Consider the following 20,275-nt stretch of genomic DNA (forward strand, 5'->3'; position numbering starts at 1 on the left):
CTCTTTTTTACCACTTTTAGGACACTTCGATTTCTGCTGAAACTCTGTGCCTTGATTCTGCTCTTGCAAACTGGAAACATCCACTCGGTTTCCCAAATGTGTGCTCAGGGATCCCCATGGACCCCTGGCCCTGGGCTTCTCAGAAGATGTGTGGTAGCTCCATGGGGTCTGAGAGTTGCTGGTCCTGGTTGTTGTTAGCATTCACCTGGCTTTGCAGTGTGAGATGCCTGCATGAAGACCAGCAAAGGGTGGATGAGTGCAGCCAGAAGGTGTTGGATCACACAAACCTGGGAAGCCTTCCTAAAGCCTTCTGCCTTCCAACCCAGCACGGTGTTTTGTCCCCCTTCAATGGTGCTTGTACATTACTGCACACTTGGGCAGATGGGTCCTGGGCTACTGAGACCAAAACCACCTCCACCTCTGTTCAAGTGGCATTTTTCCCCACCGCGAACGTGGTCTGGGTCTCAGCGAGAGCCACGCAATGAACTTGCCTTTCCCCTTGTTGTTTTCCTGCCAGGATGTCCGGAGGAGACATGGCCAAGCCCCTCCTGGGCCAGCAGAAGACGGAGGGTGACCCCGGCGCGGGGCCGGCGGGGGGCCGCACCATCGGGGTGCTGGGGAGCGGGGACTTTGCGCGGTCGCTGGCCATCCGCCTGCTCTGCTCCGGCTTCAAGGTGGTGGTGGGCAGCCGCAACCCCCAGCGCAAGGCCGGCCTCTTCCCTCCCGCAGCAGAAGTCACCTTCCAGGCTGAGGCAGTGAGGAAGACGGATGTCATTTTCGTGGCAGTTTTCAGGGAACATTACTCCACCCTCTGCGACCTGGCTGACGCGCTGGCCGGCAAGATCCTGGTGGACGTGAGTAACAACACCGAGATCAACCACCGCAAAGAGTCCAACGCCGAGTACTTGGCCTCTCTGTTCCCAGCCTGCACCGTGGTCAAGGGGTTCAACGTGGTTTCTGCGTGGACGCTGCAGTCAGGTGCCAGGGATGGAAATAAGCAGGTATCGTTTTCTTCTGACAAGGGCCAAATCCCAACTGTTTCAGCAGCTGAGGTCTGGCACCAACAGCAGATGGCCTTAAGCTCCAGGAGAAGGGTCCAAGTGCTGGTAGCACCCCAGCGCTTCCACCTTTCTTTGCTCACAAATGAAGTACTCTTGCTTACTTCATGCTTTGTAGTCTTTGGAGCCTCTGCCTAAGAGAAAAGTATTATTTAGTTGTCTGTTTATCTAAACACAGCCAGTAAAGCAAACTGGTGGTGCACACATGAAAGGAAACCTGCCCAGGAGAGAGGTCTTTGGCAGCCATGGTAAATTCCTGTCAAGAGAGCCTGCCAGGAAGCATAGTGCTCTGGAATAACGTAGGCTCCTGCAGCACAGCATCCCTCCTGGCACACTCCTTCCCAGCAGCCTGATCTCTCTTAGCCTTGTGTGTATCTTTTGTTTGTTGCAGGTTCTGATTTGCTCAAATAATCAAGAAGCCAAGCGCGTTGTAGCAGAAATTGCTCAGGTCATGGGATTCACCCCTGTGGACATGGGCTGCATGTCGTCAGCCTGTGAGATCGAGAACATTCCCCTGCGCCTCTTGCCAGCCTGGAAAATCCCCATCTTTTTGGCTTTGGGGCTTTTTCTTTGCTTCTTCACTTACAACCTGATCCGGCAGGTCATCCACCCTTACATCAGGGAGCAGAAGAACAAGCTGTACAAGATCCCCATCGAGGTGGTCAACACAACGCTGCCTTGCGTGTCCTACGTCATGCTGTCTCTGGTCTACCTGCCGGGGGTGCTGGCAGCCTGCTCACAGCTCTACTATGGCACCAAATACAGGCGCTTTCCAGACTGGCTGGACCAGTGGCTCCAGCACCGCAAGCAGATCGGCCTCCTCAGCTTCTTCTGCGCAGCCCTGCACGCCGTGTACAGCCTGTGCCTGCCCATGCGCCGCTCCCACCGCTACCAGCTGATCGAGATGGCGGCCAAGCAGGTAACCCGGGTACTCCTCAGGGCAGCAGCACCCCTAGTCATCTTCCACACACACCCAGGTGGTGGGTAGTGAGCTTAATGTCTTGGCTTTTGCATCCGCTTTCCAAAGCACGCATGGGACGGTGGGAGTCAGCTGTGACCTGTGTGAGCAGCTCTTCTGCAAGGCAACCACACATCACGTGCCAGGCACCCATCCACAGTGAGGACCAGCCACCTCAGCAGGGTGTTTGTTGCCTGTCCATTTGCAGCCGGGGCTAGGATCAAACTTCCCCATGCCATCGATCCCCAGAAGCACAGATAAGCCTTTGAAACCAGCTTTACTCAGCATCTGGGCGAGTCTAAGACTAGGGCAGAGGTAGGAAAAATGCTAGGAGGGGAGAAATCCAGTGGTAAATGGAGCAGAGTTGCCCTCAACTTTTCTCTCTAGATTTTGGGATATCCCCATTTGCTCGCACTGGTGTTCACAGTAAGTACCTGCTGGACTGGCCGAGTCATAACCCAGGGGATTTGTTTTGTAGGAGGTGTGTCCTCATCACAGTGTGCCTCCAGGAGTGTAACAAAACGATGGTGAAGAACTGGTCATAGTCTAAGAGAATGGGGAAATGGAAAAGGACTTTATTGCCTTACTGAGATCCTTGTCAGTGTTTATCCAGTATGAGATTGCTACCTTCAGGCAATCCAGCAGCTCATTAACTCAGCAATGCCATGGGCAAATGTGATGCTGCCCTTTCTCTGCCCCTGGCTTTCCACTGCTCCTGAGATGGCACAGAGCTTCATGCAGCTGAGCGGGGAACCTGATCGAGGGATTTCCCCCTCACCAGTCTGCTTTATGTTCTGGGACATTTCCCAAATGTTTCCAAATTCTCATCCCAACAGAGAGGAGGGAGGGGGCTGTGGGAGAAGTGGGGAGCAGGATGGCTGCTTTTGGGAGCAGTGCCTGTCCAAAGCATCCATCACACAACATCCCCAGCCTCCCAGCTTCAGCCTTGAGCAGGCCCTTCTTCATTGCCACAGTCACACATTAATCTCGGGCAAGTATCCTGTGTTCATTTCCCCTCTACCTCCTGTTTTCCAGCAACATCTTTGTTTAGTAAATTAAACCCATTTACTGGGCTAAAGAGGACAGCTCTAAATGCTCTTTGTTGCCATGCAGCATAAAACCCATCTTCCCTTCCATTAGCATGAACAATTTTCCTCATAAATGCACTTAAAATGAAGGTTATTAGGAGACTACTGCATATTCAAGCATCTGTATTTGTTTTCATGGCTTTAAATTGACTTCTCATTCTAATTATCTTTCCAAATGCAACTTTGGGGCCTGCTGCTGTGGTTACAGGCTGTGGGAGCTGAGAGCATTCAGCAGTTCTTCCCAGCAGGCTTCAGATCTGGTCTAGCTTGGCCAAACAGCAGCGGGATAAAAGAACATTTTCACACCTCCCAAAATGCAGGGGGAAATAGCACTGGAGGTATGAATGGGACCCAGTGTTCATCCAGGAAACCTGCTTCCAAAATCAACATGAATGCAGATAAAATTCAGTTCCTCTATTCCTAAGCTCCCCATTTTAACAAACCTTCGTTGTCGTGCCAGGCTGTGGAGAAGAAGAGTGTCTGGGTAGAGGAGGAAGTCTGGAGGATGGAGATATATATCTCTGTTGGAATCATTGCCCTGGGCTTGCTGTCGTTACTTGCCATCACTTCACTTCCATCCATCGCAAACTCTCTCAACTGGAGGGAATTCAGTTGCATTCAGGTAACGTTGACATTTGCTGATGCCAGAGGGTGACTTTGCCGTCCAAGTCAGGCCCTCACGCAGAACATGGAGGGCAGAGGTTGACCTGCCATCCCAGCACGTCCCTGCTCCAACACAGCCACTGAAAGCTGTGCACTGGTGTCAGGGCCAAATCCTGCCCCTCCACAGCTCCCCGAGCACCCCGGGGCAGTGGACCCCCTGCCCAGGAGGTGACACTGAGCAGCGATGGCCTGGCAGTGGGACACAGTGTGTCCTGCTGGGGCTGCTCTCACCAGGGCTCACCCCCTCTGCAGAGCTGCTGCCATCTTGAGAGGAAGGGAAAATTTAATGTGTCGTGGGCATCCACATGGTGATGAGCAGCAGGCTTTGCAGGAAGGAGTTTTTAATGTCTTGGCTGAAGTTTCTTTCTCACCCAGCATTTAGCAGCACTAGTTAGAGATCCTGAGAAGAAAAACCAGCCTGGGCTTTCTCTGTGTGACATCTCCCTGCAGAGTCCTTTCCCCCCTTACTCAGTACTGGGGAGCATTGTGGCCATTCACAGCTAAAAACCTCCTGAAGTCACACAAGGTAGAAAGGCAGAAAGCCTTGGGGTCATTTTGAGAGGGCAGGGTTGTTTGCTTCCATGGGCAGGATCCCCCTTGGAGCCAGTCATGTGTCAGTCATGCACAACATGTCAGAGCTGCTGTGGGTAGTTTACACAATGCACAATGTGTCAGAGCTGCTGCAGTGAATTTGCATCAGGCTGTGGAGGGCAGGCAGGTGACCTGCCATAGAGACATCTGGCTGCAGAGCACAGACCTGCCCTTTCGTTCTAGGGAGAGGGAGCTTCTGAAAAGGAAAGCACGTGGGAGGACAGTGCAGGGGAAGGTCAGGTTTGGCAGAGCTTGCGTGCACCCGGATATTGAATAGACAGGTTCAAAAAGGCTTAGACTGGTCTGTAAAAATGCCCCAGCCCAAGAAGCACAAATAAGTGGGTATGATTTCAATGAGAAGTCCATGTCTGATTCTAAAAGGTGCATTAGGAATGTAATTTTTCTTCCTCCAAAGTAATTCAGAGTTTTAGCAGCCTTCTTTCCACTTAACAGTGATGTCCCAGCTCCTAAGGGCCAAATTCCCTTAGTGACCTGGGTCCACCATGTGGGACATTCACAAACACCAGACTCGGGGGCTGCAGCATTCTCAGGGATGTGCTTGGAGTCAGACCTAACTAACAGGGATACCAGGGAACCATCCTTCAAGTATTCTGTGCACATTGGAGCTTATCTTGAGGTCACATTCCACTCACCATGTCACTGTCATATCCCATAGCTCTAAAATCCCTTGTTACTTGTGTCTCCTACATCACTACTGCTTAGCCTGCACCCAGCTTTGAGTCCTGCTGCAGTGACCCCCATGGGACCCCATCCCCCTGCATCTGCCCTGCCCAGCCTCCCTGTGCATCACAGCAGTGCACACCTAACCTTCAAAAGGGGAGGGCAGGGTGCAGGGATGTAGAGGTGAATATCTATCATCCAGCCTCTCCTGTTGAAGCTCTTCAGTGGCATATAAATAATTCAATATTCATTAGAGCAGGAGTTTGAAGCCTTCTTCCCCCACAAGTGCCCCGATCACCAAATGAGCAAGTCAGTTTGTCTTTTTTCCTCTTGCTGTGGGCTATTGAATAATGATTTACACTGAGTAGAAGAGCCTCACCAGGAGAGCTTGACCCCAAGAGATCATCCCTCAGGGAGAAAGGAGACCTGGCTTAAAACCTCTTTCAGATTGGACAACAGGAGCATATTAATTCTTGCCTCCATGTCTCAGGGGAGGGCTGCAGCCGCTGGGACATGGGATAAATCAATCCTGACTTAGGCATCTCATACCAGGAATCCCAACTGAAGGAAAGTATCTCCTTGCAGCCTGAAAGGAGGCTTTGAAACCCCCTGCTTTCCCTTTGGTGCCCCAGGCAGCCTGGCAGCTCTCCTGGAGGGTGCTGGTGTTGTGTCACGTAATATATACGTTGTCACGGCAGGTAGTGCCGCCACCTCCTACCAGCGTGGGGAACACGACTGTCACATCTGCCCTTTGGGACCCCTTCCTGCATCTTCCTAAGGGTATGTCAGCGCTGGAACCAGACAGATACATGATGCTTAGCTCCAAAATAGCTCTTGGCTGCCTCACGTGGGAACTGGCTGGCTAAATTCATGGAAAGATATGCCTATTTCTGTCCACATGGGATAAAGCATGACGGAGCGACACAAGCTCCAGCTGATCACATGCCTGAGAGGCATGGCTGGTATTGTGCTCTGCTGTGGAAATATCATGTAAAAAGAGCAGGTGACAGATCTCTTGGCATGTTAGTTTCTGTTTGTTTGTTGTTGTTTTTTAATGAGGACTCTTCACTGATTGACTCTTCAGTAAGTTGGTGACGCCTTTCTTGAGGGAATTAAGAGCAGACAGAGCTCCAGCTCCCTGTCTGCAGAGGTTAATGTGATTGGAGTGTGATCCCTCCTGAATCAATGCACAGCAGCACAATGTAAATTAAAAGGGGTGAAGCACGAGGCTGCTTTCTCAAATATTTGGGGTGTCTCACACTTGACCCTTTTACAGCCCAGCGGAGGCATCCTGGCTTTCCATGCTTGGGAAGAGTGAAAGAAGGAACACGCAGAGTGCAGCCGCCCCAGCCAGGTGTCTCCCAGAAAATGCCAGCATTCCTTGCCATCTCAGTTGAACTGACTGTTGTGTTTGAGAGATGCTGTACCAAAAGCCACATTTGAGAGAGGGCTGGGGCTTGTTACAAGTTCAGGAGCCACTTCAGTGCCCTACTTAGCCAGAGCTTCCCAAGCCTGACATTTTCCAGCAGTGGTGTGTGCATTTGTATTAGTGTCATGGGATACTGCCAGGCTCTTAAAATACACATCTGTTGCCTGATGGGATGAAAATCCCCTTTGGATTGTTGCAAAGGTTTTAGAAAACAAAGAAAATACAGTTAATTTTTTATAGTGATTCCTGCACATACACATATTTCAATTAAATATGGTTAACTTGAACACACTGTTCCCCTTATGTCCAGAACTATAAATATAACTTGAACACACTGTTCCCCTTATGTCCAGTTTTGATTAACAAAAAATGTACAGGCTCTAGGCACTGGATAACAAGAATGATTCATATGTAATTCAACTTATCAGAGACATTTTTAATGTTCCCCAATGATTTACAAATCAACTCTAATAGGCTGAAAAGTAAAAATGTGTATGATTGCCTTTACCTTCCAACCCTGAGAAGTCCCTCCTGGAATTTGAAGGTTGAATTGACCTGGTTTCTTTCTTAGCTCATGTATCAAACAATGTAAAGAATCTGTCATCAGACCTTTTCTAACCCTCCTGTCGACAGAGTGTGAGCCAGAGCTGCTTCCACGGAGCTAATGACTTCATGGGACTGACTGCAGCAGGAGTGAGAAACATATTTGGGTCAGGAAGGGGCTGTTTGCTTTGGACGCTGCACAGACATTTCTAAATGAGCCACATGCGACTGAATCACCTTTGCTGATGCATTACAGGGAGCTTCACAGACACCAAGGAGATTGGGGAGGTATAAGAGCTAATATAGCAAGAAAATCTGTGTAAAGCCTGCATGAGGCTCTTCATAGAGCCATCTTTCAGAGGACTTTAATACTTTACATGGGGTCCTCATGCTGTGACAGTGCAAAAGAAACCCCTGCCACTGCTTCAATCAAAAAAAAACACAACAAAAAAAGTTTCATAGCCAACAACTGCATTGAGAAGATAAATGACAGCAGAGCTTCAAAACTCAGTGTGATATCAGGGCTAAGCATGTTGGCAGACCAGCCCCCCTGGGGTGCTCAGCAGGCTCCCATTGTGCTGTACTGAGTATATAGTGAGCTGTATGCACTGAGCTGAGCTCTGATCAGCAAAACTTTTGTTTTCATGCACTCGGTGACCAACCTGTACCCGGCTGGCAGGTCCTTCAGCCAGCACCAGCACTGGAACCCCCTCCCCTCGGGCCCCCCCTGCCTCTCCTTAGTGTTACCAATGGATCAGCCCTTTGCAGCGGCCTGAGGAGCTGCCAGGCGTTTCCAGCCACCAGCAGCTTATCCACACGCTTTGTGCCAATTAGCTTTTTTGTTTCATGTGCCCTGCCATCTGCACACAAAGGTGGGTCCCTGGGTGCCTATGATGGTTAGTCACCTTTTGTCCTGCTCATTTCCACTCCTACTTTCCCCCATTACCAGCAGTGGTTGAAAGAGAAACCGTAGAGGAACAAGCAGATTAACTCCAGCCCCTACATTTCTGCCACACAGAGCCCTGCTTGGGCTGACTCCAAAAGCACCCTCTGTTCAGGGCAGAAATCATCTGGCTGCCCTTGAATTTCACTCCGTCCCCTTTACACCCCTGTGTTGCCAGATGAGTGTTCTCCAGGTATTTCCCACCTTTTTCCACCCAGAGATTATTTTTTTTTGCCTGTTGGAGGGAAGCTCAGTGTCAATAAACACTGGATGAGCTATGGGTTGAGTCCCACTGTGGCAGATCTCTCTAGATCTGATATTATGCTTCCCTCTCCTGCCCAGTCCTCTCAGCTGCCTACATAGAATCCATGTTTAGCTCTGAAGGTTAGAGTCAGTCTAATTCACTGGTAACAACATGGACATTTTAAAAAGTTGTCTCTGTTTTTAAATAAATCCCCAGCAATCAAAAATAGGATGGGATTCTTTGAATTGCCTAGTTTTACAGCTAAGATTATTTTTTCAAGAGAAAATGGTAAGTCCTTCCTCCCATCTTGCCCTGGCCCTTATTCCTCTACTGTATCCTCTGTCCTGGACATACCTTCATAAAGACTATGGTTCTTGCTAATCTCTGACTAGCTGCACCAAGCCAGATATTTTGACTTGTAACTGAAAAGTAAAATTACTGAGAAGAAAATTGGTTCTATCCTGGCTCAAACCAGAACACTTCTCCAAGCCAGGGACATCAGCAGCAAAATTTTCCCTGTTGAGGCATCCAGAAATGTGGTTATTATTGCAGGCTGAGACCATGCATTCGAAGTAGGGCAGCAGAGCAATCTGCTACCCCCATGTTTTTCTTGGAAAATACAGCAGCAAAGGCCTGTACTTGAGATGCCTCTGGGAGCAAGCACCTTTGGTGCTCAAAACCACCCGTGAGGGGACCACAGTTTAAAGCCCCTCTTGAGGGAGCTGGAAATACTCAGGCAAAATGTTGGCTCTGTGGGTACTCGGGGGCCATGACCTGAGCTGAAAATAGGGGAAGTTCTTCTCTGCAGAACAGGTGCTGGGGTCCTTGCTGCCTCCCTGAGCAGATAAAGGGCTCTTGACTCCCCGTTTCAAGGACCTAGTCCATCATACAGCCTGATGGTCTGGCTCACAAACCAACACACACCTCCAGGACACAGAAGGAAACCCTTTGGGGCTGCCTTTCATCTCCAGCCGAGCGTTTCTGTCTCCACACTAATTTTCTGGTAGATGACTGCAAAGGTTTCTCTGCTGTGTGTGAAGCTGCAGCTTGACTGCCTTCTGCCTGTGCCAGCTGCTGGTCTGGAGCCACCATGCCCATGCCTCACCGTGCTGGTCGGCAGCCTCTTGCCAGGAGGGGCAGCCGCGGCTCGGGAGGGGCATTTGTGAGCTGCCCGTGGCTACGGGCTCAGCAGGAGCCTGGGGCTGCTGCTTCACGTGGAGGCAGGAGCCCACCTCTTAGCCCAGTTGGCAGCATCTTCTGGGAAGCTCCTACTGAGTTCCTGTTATCACACTTAACCTCTGATTGAAGAAGAACGCAGCCTGGCACACAACCCAGGACAGGCTTCCCGTCGTGTTTGGGTCTGTCCGAGCATGGCAGGAACACTCACTGCTTTCTCTCTGCTATATACACTTACAAAGTAGTGTAAAAAATACAGGACAACAGTCTGGCACAAGGTCCTCTGCTAACAGGCTTGTTTTCCTTTTCCTTTTAGTCGACCCTTGGATTTATTGCCTTGGTAATCAGCACCCTGCACACGCTCACCTACGGATGGTCGAGGGCCTTCGATGAGAACCAGTACAAATTCTACCTGCCTCCAACCTACACCCTCACGCTGCTCGTCCCATGTACTGTGATCCTAGCAAAAGTCATCTTCAGTTTTCCCTGCATCCAGCAAAGACTTCTGCGGATCAGGAGGGGCTGGGAGAAGGGGAGATACGTGAAGTTTGTTCTGCCCAGCGCAACAGGGGAATATTCAAGTGGGGAAACCTCCAGCAATGTCTAACAGAGCCCTGGCTGTGGCAGAGGATTTCAAAGCACTATCAACATTTCTATAAAGGTGTTTGTATTTCTTAAATACCTGTGTGGTTTGGTATAATTGTATTGTGGGTACATAATAAAATGTGGTGACTTCAGAAAATGGATGACCGTGAAACTAGCTTAGACAGTAGTAGTTAAATTATATTCCTGATTTGCTAGAACAATTATTGCCTTAAAAATGACCATGAAAAAGGAGCTAGCAGCACTAATACACATGGGAAACTGATGAACTCTGTCAGTCAGATCAGTCACTTGAGGTGCTGGCTGACAGCTCCCTGGACCAGTACTTCTCAGTTGCTTCCCTAATTTTCTCATAAATTTCAATGGTCTTTGTTTTTGTTTTAATATGAAGTAGCACAGATTTTCTGGGTTTTTTGGCAGCAACGATACCCTGCCTCTTGAGTGTCTGGATCAGTCAAGGCAGTGAGGTTTAGAAAGATTAATTGTCTCTGGTTTTGGACTCCTCAACGAATTCTGTGGCTAAGTAAGAATAGCAATATTCATGTTATGTAGCATCTGCAGATTTTACTAAGAGTGTCCAAACCTGACAGCAAGTCCAAGCATCCCTGTTCTCTTAAATACAGACAGCACTTCTGGTCCTGTAAGCTGTGCCTGGTGCACATTTATAGGCTCCAGAAATAAAGCATTTTTTGCATTTGAAGACAGGGATGGCCCTAACATCACTCCTCTGGTCTGCAGTGGTGGCTCTGAGATGAAAACTGCTGCTGCCATGTGTTCTGCTTTACTAAGCTAAAACTTCAAGCAGCATTTGATGGAAACAGAGTGAAGATAATTAATGGTAAGACCTGCTGCTTCACAAAATTATACAGAGAAAACCAAGGCCTTCCAGCTGCTCTTACATCAAATCATAGGATGAAGCTTTTAGAAGTCACTGTCACCTGAACATGCCCATTTACACACACAAAACAGCAGCTCTAAACCCATTGCTTTCACTAGCAATGATAAGATCTTCAAATAGTCTTGCAAGTGAGTCTTGTGAAATTACAGAAATTGTGCATTTTGAGCACAGCTGTTGCCTTGCACCTTAAAAAGTAACTTGCTAGGTCACAAAGCAGGTAGCAAATGTTCTTCACACCCACTTCGGACAAGGTACAGCACAAGGAAGAATTCTGTCCTAATTTCATTTTTTACCTGTCACTTTCTATCCCATCAAGCTCTTGCTCTTTATCAGAATAATTCTTCAGGTTTTGGACATCCAAATTGCCAAACAGAGAATGGACAGCCATCCACAAAAGCTCATTTGAAAGCAACCAATGGGGATGACGCAACTACCTCAGTAAGGTCAGAGACAAGGACATGGCCAGAATAGCCTCCTTTTCCTACAGTTAAGTAAAAGACACCACTCCAGTGTTCAGTGTTGCTTTGAAAAACAACAGCTGTCAGCATCAAATGAGGTATGGTCTGTGGGACCAGTACTTGTTAGGAGTGCAATTAATGTAAATGGCAGAAAGGGGAATGATCAACTTCAGGGCACATAAGCCCTTCTACAAGCCAACATTGCTTCTGTAACTTGGATGATTTCTACACAGACAGAGGATCTTAAGAGTTCCCTGTTGAGCTCAAATAACTACAGTGAGCAGTATTCTCCAAGTATTACTCACCATGCCAATGAGGATACTGAGGGATTTCAGTTCTTGCCTAAGGCTTACAGTAAAGTCTCCAAACAGCAAATCTTTTCTGGGAATAGAAACAAATCGGCATAAGGGAAATGCCCAGATTTCATAATCAGCTGATTTTTTGTATTTATTTAGGCAACATGAGGAAGGTACCATTCTTTCCCACTGTCCCCTTCAGAAAGCTGCAGTTATTCAGGTCTCCCCATCCACCTCCACAGCCTAGCCCAGACTGGCACCTGATCAAATCAATCCCCAAGCAGATTGATTACCTGGCACTGTTTATTTGTGTTTGAAAGATGGGTTAAGTTTCCACATGGATTTGAGACAGTTTCACCTGAGTATCATTCCACCCACTCCACTTTAACTCATCCTTGAGTGAAAACTGGATTCAGCAAGCTTGTCTTTCAGTCTTGCCATTTCATCATCAAACAAACTCAACATAAAAGCACCATGGTGTTCACACATTTTCTGGTCATAATAGTGCATTCCAATGCCTCTTTTTTTTTCCCACCTAAGCTACTTTTCATATCTTTAGGTCAGGCAAGATTAGGAGGCAGGGAAAGAACATTACAGAAGCTTGCAGGCTTTGTCCTCAAGGGGAAAGGTGTGGTTTTATTGCGAGTTGCTGCAAGGTTAAAGACTCACCTTTCTGCCCAGCAGAAGTAAGGTTTGCACCTCTGCTTTGTTTACATGACTTTCACCCCCACCTACCCTTTCCCAGACAGTTTTAGTGAGCAGCAGAGTCAGACACCTGGACCTACCTGAGGAGCTGGCTCTGTGAGTGAGTCAGCACCGTGCTTTTTAGGTGGAAACAAGCCCAGATGGACAGACAAGCCATCTCAAAAATCCCCACAGGATCTAAAAAAAGGCTGGGCAAGTGCTCCAGGTAATGCCCATGCCAACATACTCTCCAGCCAGTCACTGTCCCTTTTAAAGACTGTAAATGCAGAACAGTATTTCAAATGGTGCCCTCTGTAGGCGTCTGGTTCTTAAAACCTTTCATGCAACACTGAGTAATTTCTTATGATTTTGGAATGCTGAAAAGTAGTTTTAAGAATTTTTCAGTTAAGTTTTCTACACATTTTTTTGATGTGGATGGGGGATTTAGTGAGGCCAATTGACTGGTTTTGCACTTGGAGTTTCTGTCTGTATATATGTACACACACTTATACATTACTGCAGAATATATAGCTAGAATGTAAAATCTGTATATTTTTATTTTCTATATTGCCTATTATGTGCCTCTGAGATAAGTAAGAACCAACTGAAAAGCTGTAAAATTAAGACCAGTTTTAATCACTGGCATCTGTAGTTTATATAAAAGGCATTCTGAATGGGTTTATATAAAAGGCATTCTGAATGGGTTTATATAATTGTATCAGAACTCGTTTGAGTCTTTTTTCCCTCCTCCCCCTGAACAACACCATTACTTTAATAGCAGTAGTAGTGCAGTGTAATTATTTAGAATTTAACCACTAGGAAAGAAAGCCCCCTACAGCCAGCAGCTGGTAGAGTCTCATTATCAAGGTAATAAGTGAAAATGATGGTTGCTGTGACCCCTGGTGCCAGGGCCTCAATTACAGAGTTCCTCTGCATGTGGGAGGGCTCAAGTGTGCACAAACACACGTTTCATTACGAGAGGTTAGTGCTACTACACAGCACTTGCAGCATGGGATTGAACAAGCTTAAGTCACTAAACAGAAAGTGCTGTTGGTACAGAGTTCAAGAAAGAGGGAGTTACAGATGAGGGTTTCTGGGACTGGGACGGAAAAGGGAGTTTTAATACTATCAATTTGTTCTCTGTTTCTTAAGTCACTTATTCATAGAAGTGGCATGCCAGATCAACCAACTTCTGGATCTGCAGTGTTGCATTTTGATGAGCTAATTTGTAAGTTGATTTTAATTAGTTCATTTAAATTCCTGTGCTGAAGATTAACCTCTGCAGGTACAGTTCTCTCACTCATTCTGTTTTATAATACAAGGCTTTTAACAGGGCAATTGGTTTGTTGCTCTTCAGGGATTTACTTACAAAGTGATATATCAAACTACCATTAAATCTTTAGGGGGATGCACTTGCTTCAGCCCCTCTGTGCAGTATATTTCCTCCAGTCTCTTCAAGATGGCCAGAGCAGCTGCATGACCTGCTACAATTAGCAACAGAAGCCTGGTGTTATTCTTGAGCCCAAAATTTCATGCACTGAGCTAGTGGGATCTGCAGACTGTGCCTCAGATTTGAAGAACAAGATTTGTTACGCTAGGACAGTTTTCTTTTATTGGTTTATTGTGCCTTAAGAAGAAGCATCAGTTTTGCAGAATTTCTGCAGGAGGTTTCTCAGTGCAAGTCAGAACCATGCTTACTTTAAAGCTGAGCATACAATATACAGGAGGAAGATACCACCTATGATTAGAGACAGTTCTTGTTAGTCTAGTGTGCACAAGACTTTAATAATCAAAGACTAAAAATACCTGTTGTGTGTGGCCAGTCAGGAGGATCACATACTACAAGCTATAGTATTACAGGAACCTCTCAAAGACTTAAAGTGGCACTGCTGCAGTTCCCCAAGAAAGATAATCTGCTTTACATTTAGAAACCTCAGCACTGGAGGATCCACTACAGCTGCTGTTCAGCTTGTTAGTTACTCTAGTTATCTGTTTCTCATCTCTGCTCTGCAATTAGCTAGCTTCAGCTGCTGCCTTCAAGAGCTGTCTGCAATCAGATGTCTGCCTTTAAGTAGGCAGATGCTCTAGAAAACAAAGTTGCTGTGCAAGACTCAAGTCTGCTTTCTGCAAAACCATGTTTATTTGATTTGGGAGGGAAGTGTGGAGAAATGGCCATCATACTAACTGCTAGGATATAAGGCTTTCATTTCTAGATTGCTGCTTTGACTGTAAAACCAAGTGATGTCTTCCAGTTGGATGGACACAAATACAGGCATAGAGCCAAAGATGAGACCTCAAAGTAGTGTGAAAACAGACTGATTCCACCATACCTTCCATTTTAAAAATCTCAGTTCACTGAAGAAAAGGGGCTTCCCAAACTGGCCTTAAAGGATATATTCCCTAGACTTCAGGTTAGAAAGCATAATTAAACTTCCCCAAGAATGGGGGTGGACAGGAGCAGTTCTTACAGTATATGCTGACATTCCTGGTACACAACACTGTAAGTCACCTGCCAGAGAGCAGAAATAGACATACAAATGTAAATTCTTATATTAATCTGTCATACTGAGCTCTCAAATGTATTCACTACCAGTTGAAACTCCCAGTCTTGTGCCTAGCTGGTTTTGACCCACTACAAAGGAAAGAATCCACTGCTATCAGAGGGGATGCTAGCAAAGAAAAGGTACGATCCATATCTGATCAAAACCACCATGTCTACAGGAAGATGAAAGCTTTATGTCCCATCCTCTTCCCCACTGCATCACCAGCCCAGACACCCACCTCAGCTCCCAGCTACCTGCCAGGCATGCTGTGCTTCAAGACAAGGTCCTGGTCCCTGAGCAAAGCATAACCAGGTGCTGTGCAGAAGGCAGAGAAGGGAGAACACCACCTCTCAACCCACCTGCACCACCAGGCTGCTGCCCGCACGCACACAGGGAGGCAGCACCAGCCTGCACAGCTGCAACCTCCCCTGTATCGCCCCCCGACTGTGACTAGTGTTTGAGGGTGACACTGGGAGCTGGGAATCAATAAGCAGTTCTCCCACACACCAAGCTGTGGCAAACCCCTAGCATGACACCAGTGCCACGAGGCCAGAAGAAAGGAACTAAAGAAGCAGCCGAAAACAGAAGGAAGAATTCAGGTCCTCCAGGCTCTACCTGCCACTTAACTTCTCCCTCTATGAGTCTCCCTGGCACCTGCAAGCTGCTGCAAGAAAAGCTCAGGAATCTCAGCAGAAAGCTCCATCACACCTTGTCCCTGTGCAACAATTCACATTTACCCACTTAACCAAGCAGCACCTATGCACACTTATATGAGTGACAGCATAAAGCTGTGCACACCACTTAGGCTTGGGCTCTGAAACTCGTGTCCCAGCTCAGCTCAACACAGCTCAGAAAGCGTGGCCCAGAGAAGGCAGTGCCAGGTCCTCCAGCCCCTGCACTACAAGGAAGAAATACCAGGACGTTAGGGGCAGAAGCACAGGGAATACATTTGTTGTGTGTTTCAGCTGTGTTGCTGAAGATGTTTTGCTCTGCATTGCATGTGTGCCTGTTCTGGGTGGTTTTCCTTGTGCTTAAAAACAAAACAGGCATACTTAAAGGTCTACTTTACAAAACCTCAGCAAATGAACACTGATCTTTTCCAGACAATTCTTCAAATGAATGTTCTGCAAATGCCTCCTCACCACATGCAAACATTTAGATACGCTAGAACTGGCTCTGCAAAGGATGCTCTCTAACAACAGGAATTTAAGCACTGATACCGGTTCAATTTGCTGCTTTTTGATTTTAATATAAAAAGAAATACTTTCTGCAAGAAAGGATTCAGCTTTCATCACAAGAGCCCTAGTACAGACCTTGCAGGCTAAATCCAGCCTGTTTTTTTTTTCATAAACATTGCATATTTCTTGGCTTACACAGGTTCTGGAGAATGAAAGAACAGGCTGTGCTGACATCTGGTGGCTTTCTCTACAGACAAAGACAGTTTATGGCAATAGGTTTTGGCTTTTTGCTGCATTTTTTCTCACCCCTGATGTAACTTCTCCTGTTTCATTTCAAGATACAAAGCATTATGATAACAACATTTTTGTTTCCACTGACCAGTTGACAGTGCTGTCCTATGAAAATCCTCCTGTAGAGCAAGAAAGGATTCTTTGTTGTGCACTATTAGCAACAGTGTAGAAAAGGTCTCTCCTCTTTATTTCAAAGCATTTTATTCATGAATTAAAAAAAATAAATAAATCTATTCACTGCCACAGGAAACGCTGCTATTGCAAATCAGCTGAGGTGCAAACCTAACCATTAAAGAGAAGGGGCAGGAAGAAGCAAAGGGAAGTGGCTGGGAAAACATGAAAAGGTGTGTCTGTTTCTCTAACTCAATATTCAAGTAGGTAGTAGGGAAAAGTCAACATCCTGATAATAAGAAAAGCAGCAAAGTTGTCTACTGGGCATCGTTGCTTGATTCATTAATCATTTGCAAATCTGTGCCAAGTAGTACTACAAAAAGAAAGCCATGGAAGGAGGTTCAGGTTCCTACCAGCAAAACTGAGCTTAGTCCAAACTGTTCAATAAGCAAAAGTGTGTACTTGGCTGAAGCATTTGTGATGTCTGAAGTCAGGATCCTATCAGTCATAAGAAACCAAGAACAAGTCTCGCATGTTCTGGATCATCCTGATCTCTGGACACTCAGGACTTCTGTGGCTATTAGATTCCAAGGACAGGACCCACAGATGGCCTCTCGTGGCTGTGGTAACTCTTGGACTGTTACTTGTAAGCACGTTTTTTAAGTACATGTGCTGAGTACTCCCAGAGAATGCAAGAGAAACACCACAGATTGCAACTTATCTCTGGATCAACCTTAAGACAGAATGTTTACATCAGATAAAGCAGTTCCCAAAAGAGCATATCAGATCTTTGAGGACTCCTTCATGCTGTTGGTGTCAACGTTAAACTTTATTATGCATGTCAGCAGTTTTCTTAGCTCTTGCTTCTCCAAGAGGAAACATAATTACCTCTAGACAGAAAAATACACAAAAAATGCTGCATGAAGTATAATGTGGCAAGGCAGAATTAAAAAAAAAAAAAGATGCCTATTCCATCAGTTTATAAGTTCAATTAAAAAAAAATATTGGAATGGACCATTTTTTGCACCATTTTCATACCTTTAGTGCTGTAAAAAGCAGAACTGCTTCAGTACTTCTGTGCCAAGAGTGCTGGATGCAAGATCTTTGATGTTTATTCAGTTATATTGTTACCTTTTCTTCCATAATTCCTTTCCCAATTTCCTCTCTTTTTCTTTAGTAGCTATTCTCCCACAACTCCCAACCAAAATTCCAGACTCTCTGAAGTGTTTTTCTCTAAGAAACATTCAAGCCTCCCAGTCACCTCTGGCTTCCAGTTTGACTGCCCTTCCCTGCTACAGTGCTGTAACACAGAAGTTGTATCTTACTTCAGCAGCCACTCTGGATGCTGTCCTTTTATTTTAAAAAAAGAGGCTGGTTAAAGACTCCAAGGACTTCATACTGAAAGCTTAATCCTTATTAGCCCCATGATGTCTAAAAACACTAGCAAAGCTATATGAGTTACCAGACACCTCAGTCTTTTGTAATTTATTAGCCAGTGTTCACAGATTTCATTCAGTACTCAACAATCCTGGAATCAAACCCACTTTGATGCTCAGCTGTACCATAGCCCACTGAAAATTGTTGGAACAGCATCTATCTTAAAAAAGTTCTCTGTTATTATCTACAGTTGTTGTGGGATTTATTTGTATGAAGCATTATTAAAGGTCCAAATAAAGAAACCACAACACATTAGAAAAACACTTGAGGAAGAATCCAATTTACAAGTATGGCCATTGAGAACATTACAAAAGGCTCTACTGTGCTGCTGCAGAAAGGAGCCAAGGAAGTGCCACTGCCAGAGCTAACTGAGCTCACAAAGCAGCAGTTTAACTCTTCCCTTGGAAAGAGAAGCTAATCTGGAGTTCCGCTCACATAGTTCTTGAATATTTGCATTAAAGCATTTCTCATTTTCTCCTCAATGCTGTAAGAATTGCTCTTTCACTGTGCCACACTCAACGTGGCACTGACTGTTTGTAACTGTACTAGCCCAGAAAGGACAGTTACATTTTGGTGACTCTTTCAAACACAAATGGCTTACAGAAAAGGGATCATAAAACCAATCCAAATATATCTCTAAGGGCCAGAGACCAAATTCAAATCCACAGAACAGGAGGAAAAGAATGACAGTGTTTGCTCAGTCTGAGAGTCCGAGTATGCTGACAGACATTATCTAGATGCCTTGGGAGGCCAGTCTGAGACATTGATCTCTTTGGTATGTCATCTACTTCTTACAAAGTTACCTTCATTATTGCAAATTTGGCTGAACACAGCTGGTATACTCTAGAGTGCAATGCATTAGCTTAAACTGTCTGAGAGGATGAGCACAAACTCCTACTAGCTAGATTAACCTGCAAATATGACTGTGTAAGAAGGTAGCTGAGATATGGGTCCATGTCTGGGGAGCAGGTACCAGCAACAGAAAGGTGGCCTAGACAGGAAGAGGAGGCAAATGATAAATTCTCCCCACTAATTCATCAGAGCATACATACAGGCACCTAAATCCCAAGAGAACAAACACAGGTGAATTCAAGGGCAACAGGACTCTTCTTTACAAGATAAAGACACAATTACCCTTTTAATCACAGATGACAAAGTGGCAGACTACTCTCACAAGACAATAGAACTCTGTTTGAAGTGAAGCTGTTGGTGAGTAACACCAGCTACCAAAACCAGTGTAAACCAGAGAGTTGTCAGGAAGGATGAAGAAAATGAGGTGGGAACAATCTTTGGCCCTACATCTAAAGTAAAGAGAACTTTTATTTAGATACTTTGGAAATCACACATCTGCTTTCACTATCACATGTCAATATAAAAAAATCATCAAAGCTCTAGGAAACAGTAAGCTTATTTCTCTGGAAAGTCTCTTGTGGAAATGGTGCTGTCAGCTGTCACCCAGAGTTGAGGGTAAATGCATGGGTCTGAAGCAATTGCACATGAGGTCCCATTTGATTTAGCAGAGCCTATGCCCCAAAAGCAGGCTAAGGCAGAGAGCCAGCATAGCTTCCATTTCAGTGAAGACGGGTTTAAAGGCAGTGTCCCTCTTGGTACCCCCTAAAAAGCAGTTTCTTAAACAGTATCTATCTCAAGGTACTTTATTGGATGTGTGATTATTTTTTCTTATTCTTAATTTGGTTAATATAGTAGGAAAGCCAGGAACTACCAAAAACTAACATACAGCAAGAGAGTATTCAGCTCTTGGAAATAAAAATCAATTCCAATCTTGAAGACATGTGGCTCACAGACTGGGCCTCTCCTCACAAAAAAATCATTTAGGCTTTATTCTCACAACTGAAACCATGAGCCTTCACTACATTTGGAAAAATGCCCAATTCCTACATAGGCACACTGATGTCCTGGCAGAATTCAGGCTGCTAACTCTCACATGAAGGTGTCTCCATGAAGTAAAGCAAGAAACAGGAGAGCTGGTCCTGGAACACAAAAGCCTTCCAACAGTCTTTGCCCCTTTCAGCATGCTAAAGAGGGCTGGAAGTGAGTATAAAGGAAGCATTCACTAGTGTAGAGTATGAAACACTTGCCAGTTTGCACATTTACAAAAGAGACCAAACATAAAATGTGAGAAGCTATGCCTTGAAACAGAGAGATTCTCTTCTCCAGCACTCTAAGAAATACCCAGTGATTTGGTCATGAAGTGTTTCTATTTTCATCAGAAGTTAGTGCTGTGATGGCATGTCCCTGTGCATTCTATAATCTCCATGTGCAGCTAATGTCTGCTGTAGGGTCACACCAAGAACATGTGTCACAGGTCACATTACACTGCCTGCATCCTAAGAGGCAAGCAAAGCAAAAAGAAATGGGAGAAAGAAAAAGGTCACTTATGG

The 20,275-nt window shown here is 45.8% G+C and overlaps 1 protein-coding gene across 2 annotated transcripts; it reads left to right on the forward strand.

Moving 5' to 3' along the window:
• The first annotated feature begins 518 nt into the window (after positions 1-518).
• On the forward strand, positions 519-10,036 carry STEAP3 (STEAP family member 3, metalloreductase). Of its 2 annotated transcripts, none has more exons than XM_009996015.1 (4): positions 519-1,001; positions 1,450-1,977; positions 3,565-3,726; positions 9,691-10,036. In XM_009996015.1, exons 1-4 carry the CDS (start codon positions 519-521, stop codon positions 9,979-9,981), a joined length of 1,464 nt encoding a protein of 487 aa, XP_009994317.1. In that variant the 3' UTR covers positions 9,982-10,036. The 2 variants fall into 2 exon arrangements, with proteins under 2 accessions (XP_009994317.1, XP_009994318.1); XM_009996016.1 differs by having other exon boundaries at positions 523-1,001; positions 1,450-1,986; positions 3,574-3,726; positions 9,691-9,981.
• Positions 10,037-20,275: the final 10,239 nt, after the last annotated feature.

Source organism: Chaetura pelagica, unplaced genomic scaffold (assembly GCF_000747805.2).
Source record: "Chaetura pelagica isolate M959 unplaced genomic scaffold, ChaPel_1.0 scaffold3, whole genome shotgun sequence".
NCBI lineage: Eukaryota > Metazoa > Chordata > Aves > Apodiformes > Apodidae > Chaetura > Chaetura pelagica.

Excerpts from the sequence above, each read along its gene's own strand:
- STEAP3 (XM_009996015.1), top strand. The coding sequence starts at position 519 with ATGTCCGGAGGAGACATGGCCAAGCCCCTCCTGGGCCAGCAGAAGACG. Across the intron at positions 1,978-3,564 it reads TCGAGATGGCGGCCAAGCAG|GCTGTGGAGAAGAAGAGTGT; the intron begins GTAACCCGGGTA and ends TTGTCGTGCCAG. Across the intron at positions 3,727-9,690 it reads GGGAATTCAGTTGCATTCAG|TCGACCCTTGGATTTATTGC; the intron begins GTAACGTTGACA and ends TTTTCCTTTTAG.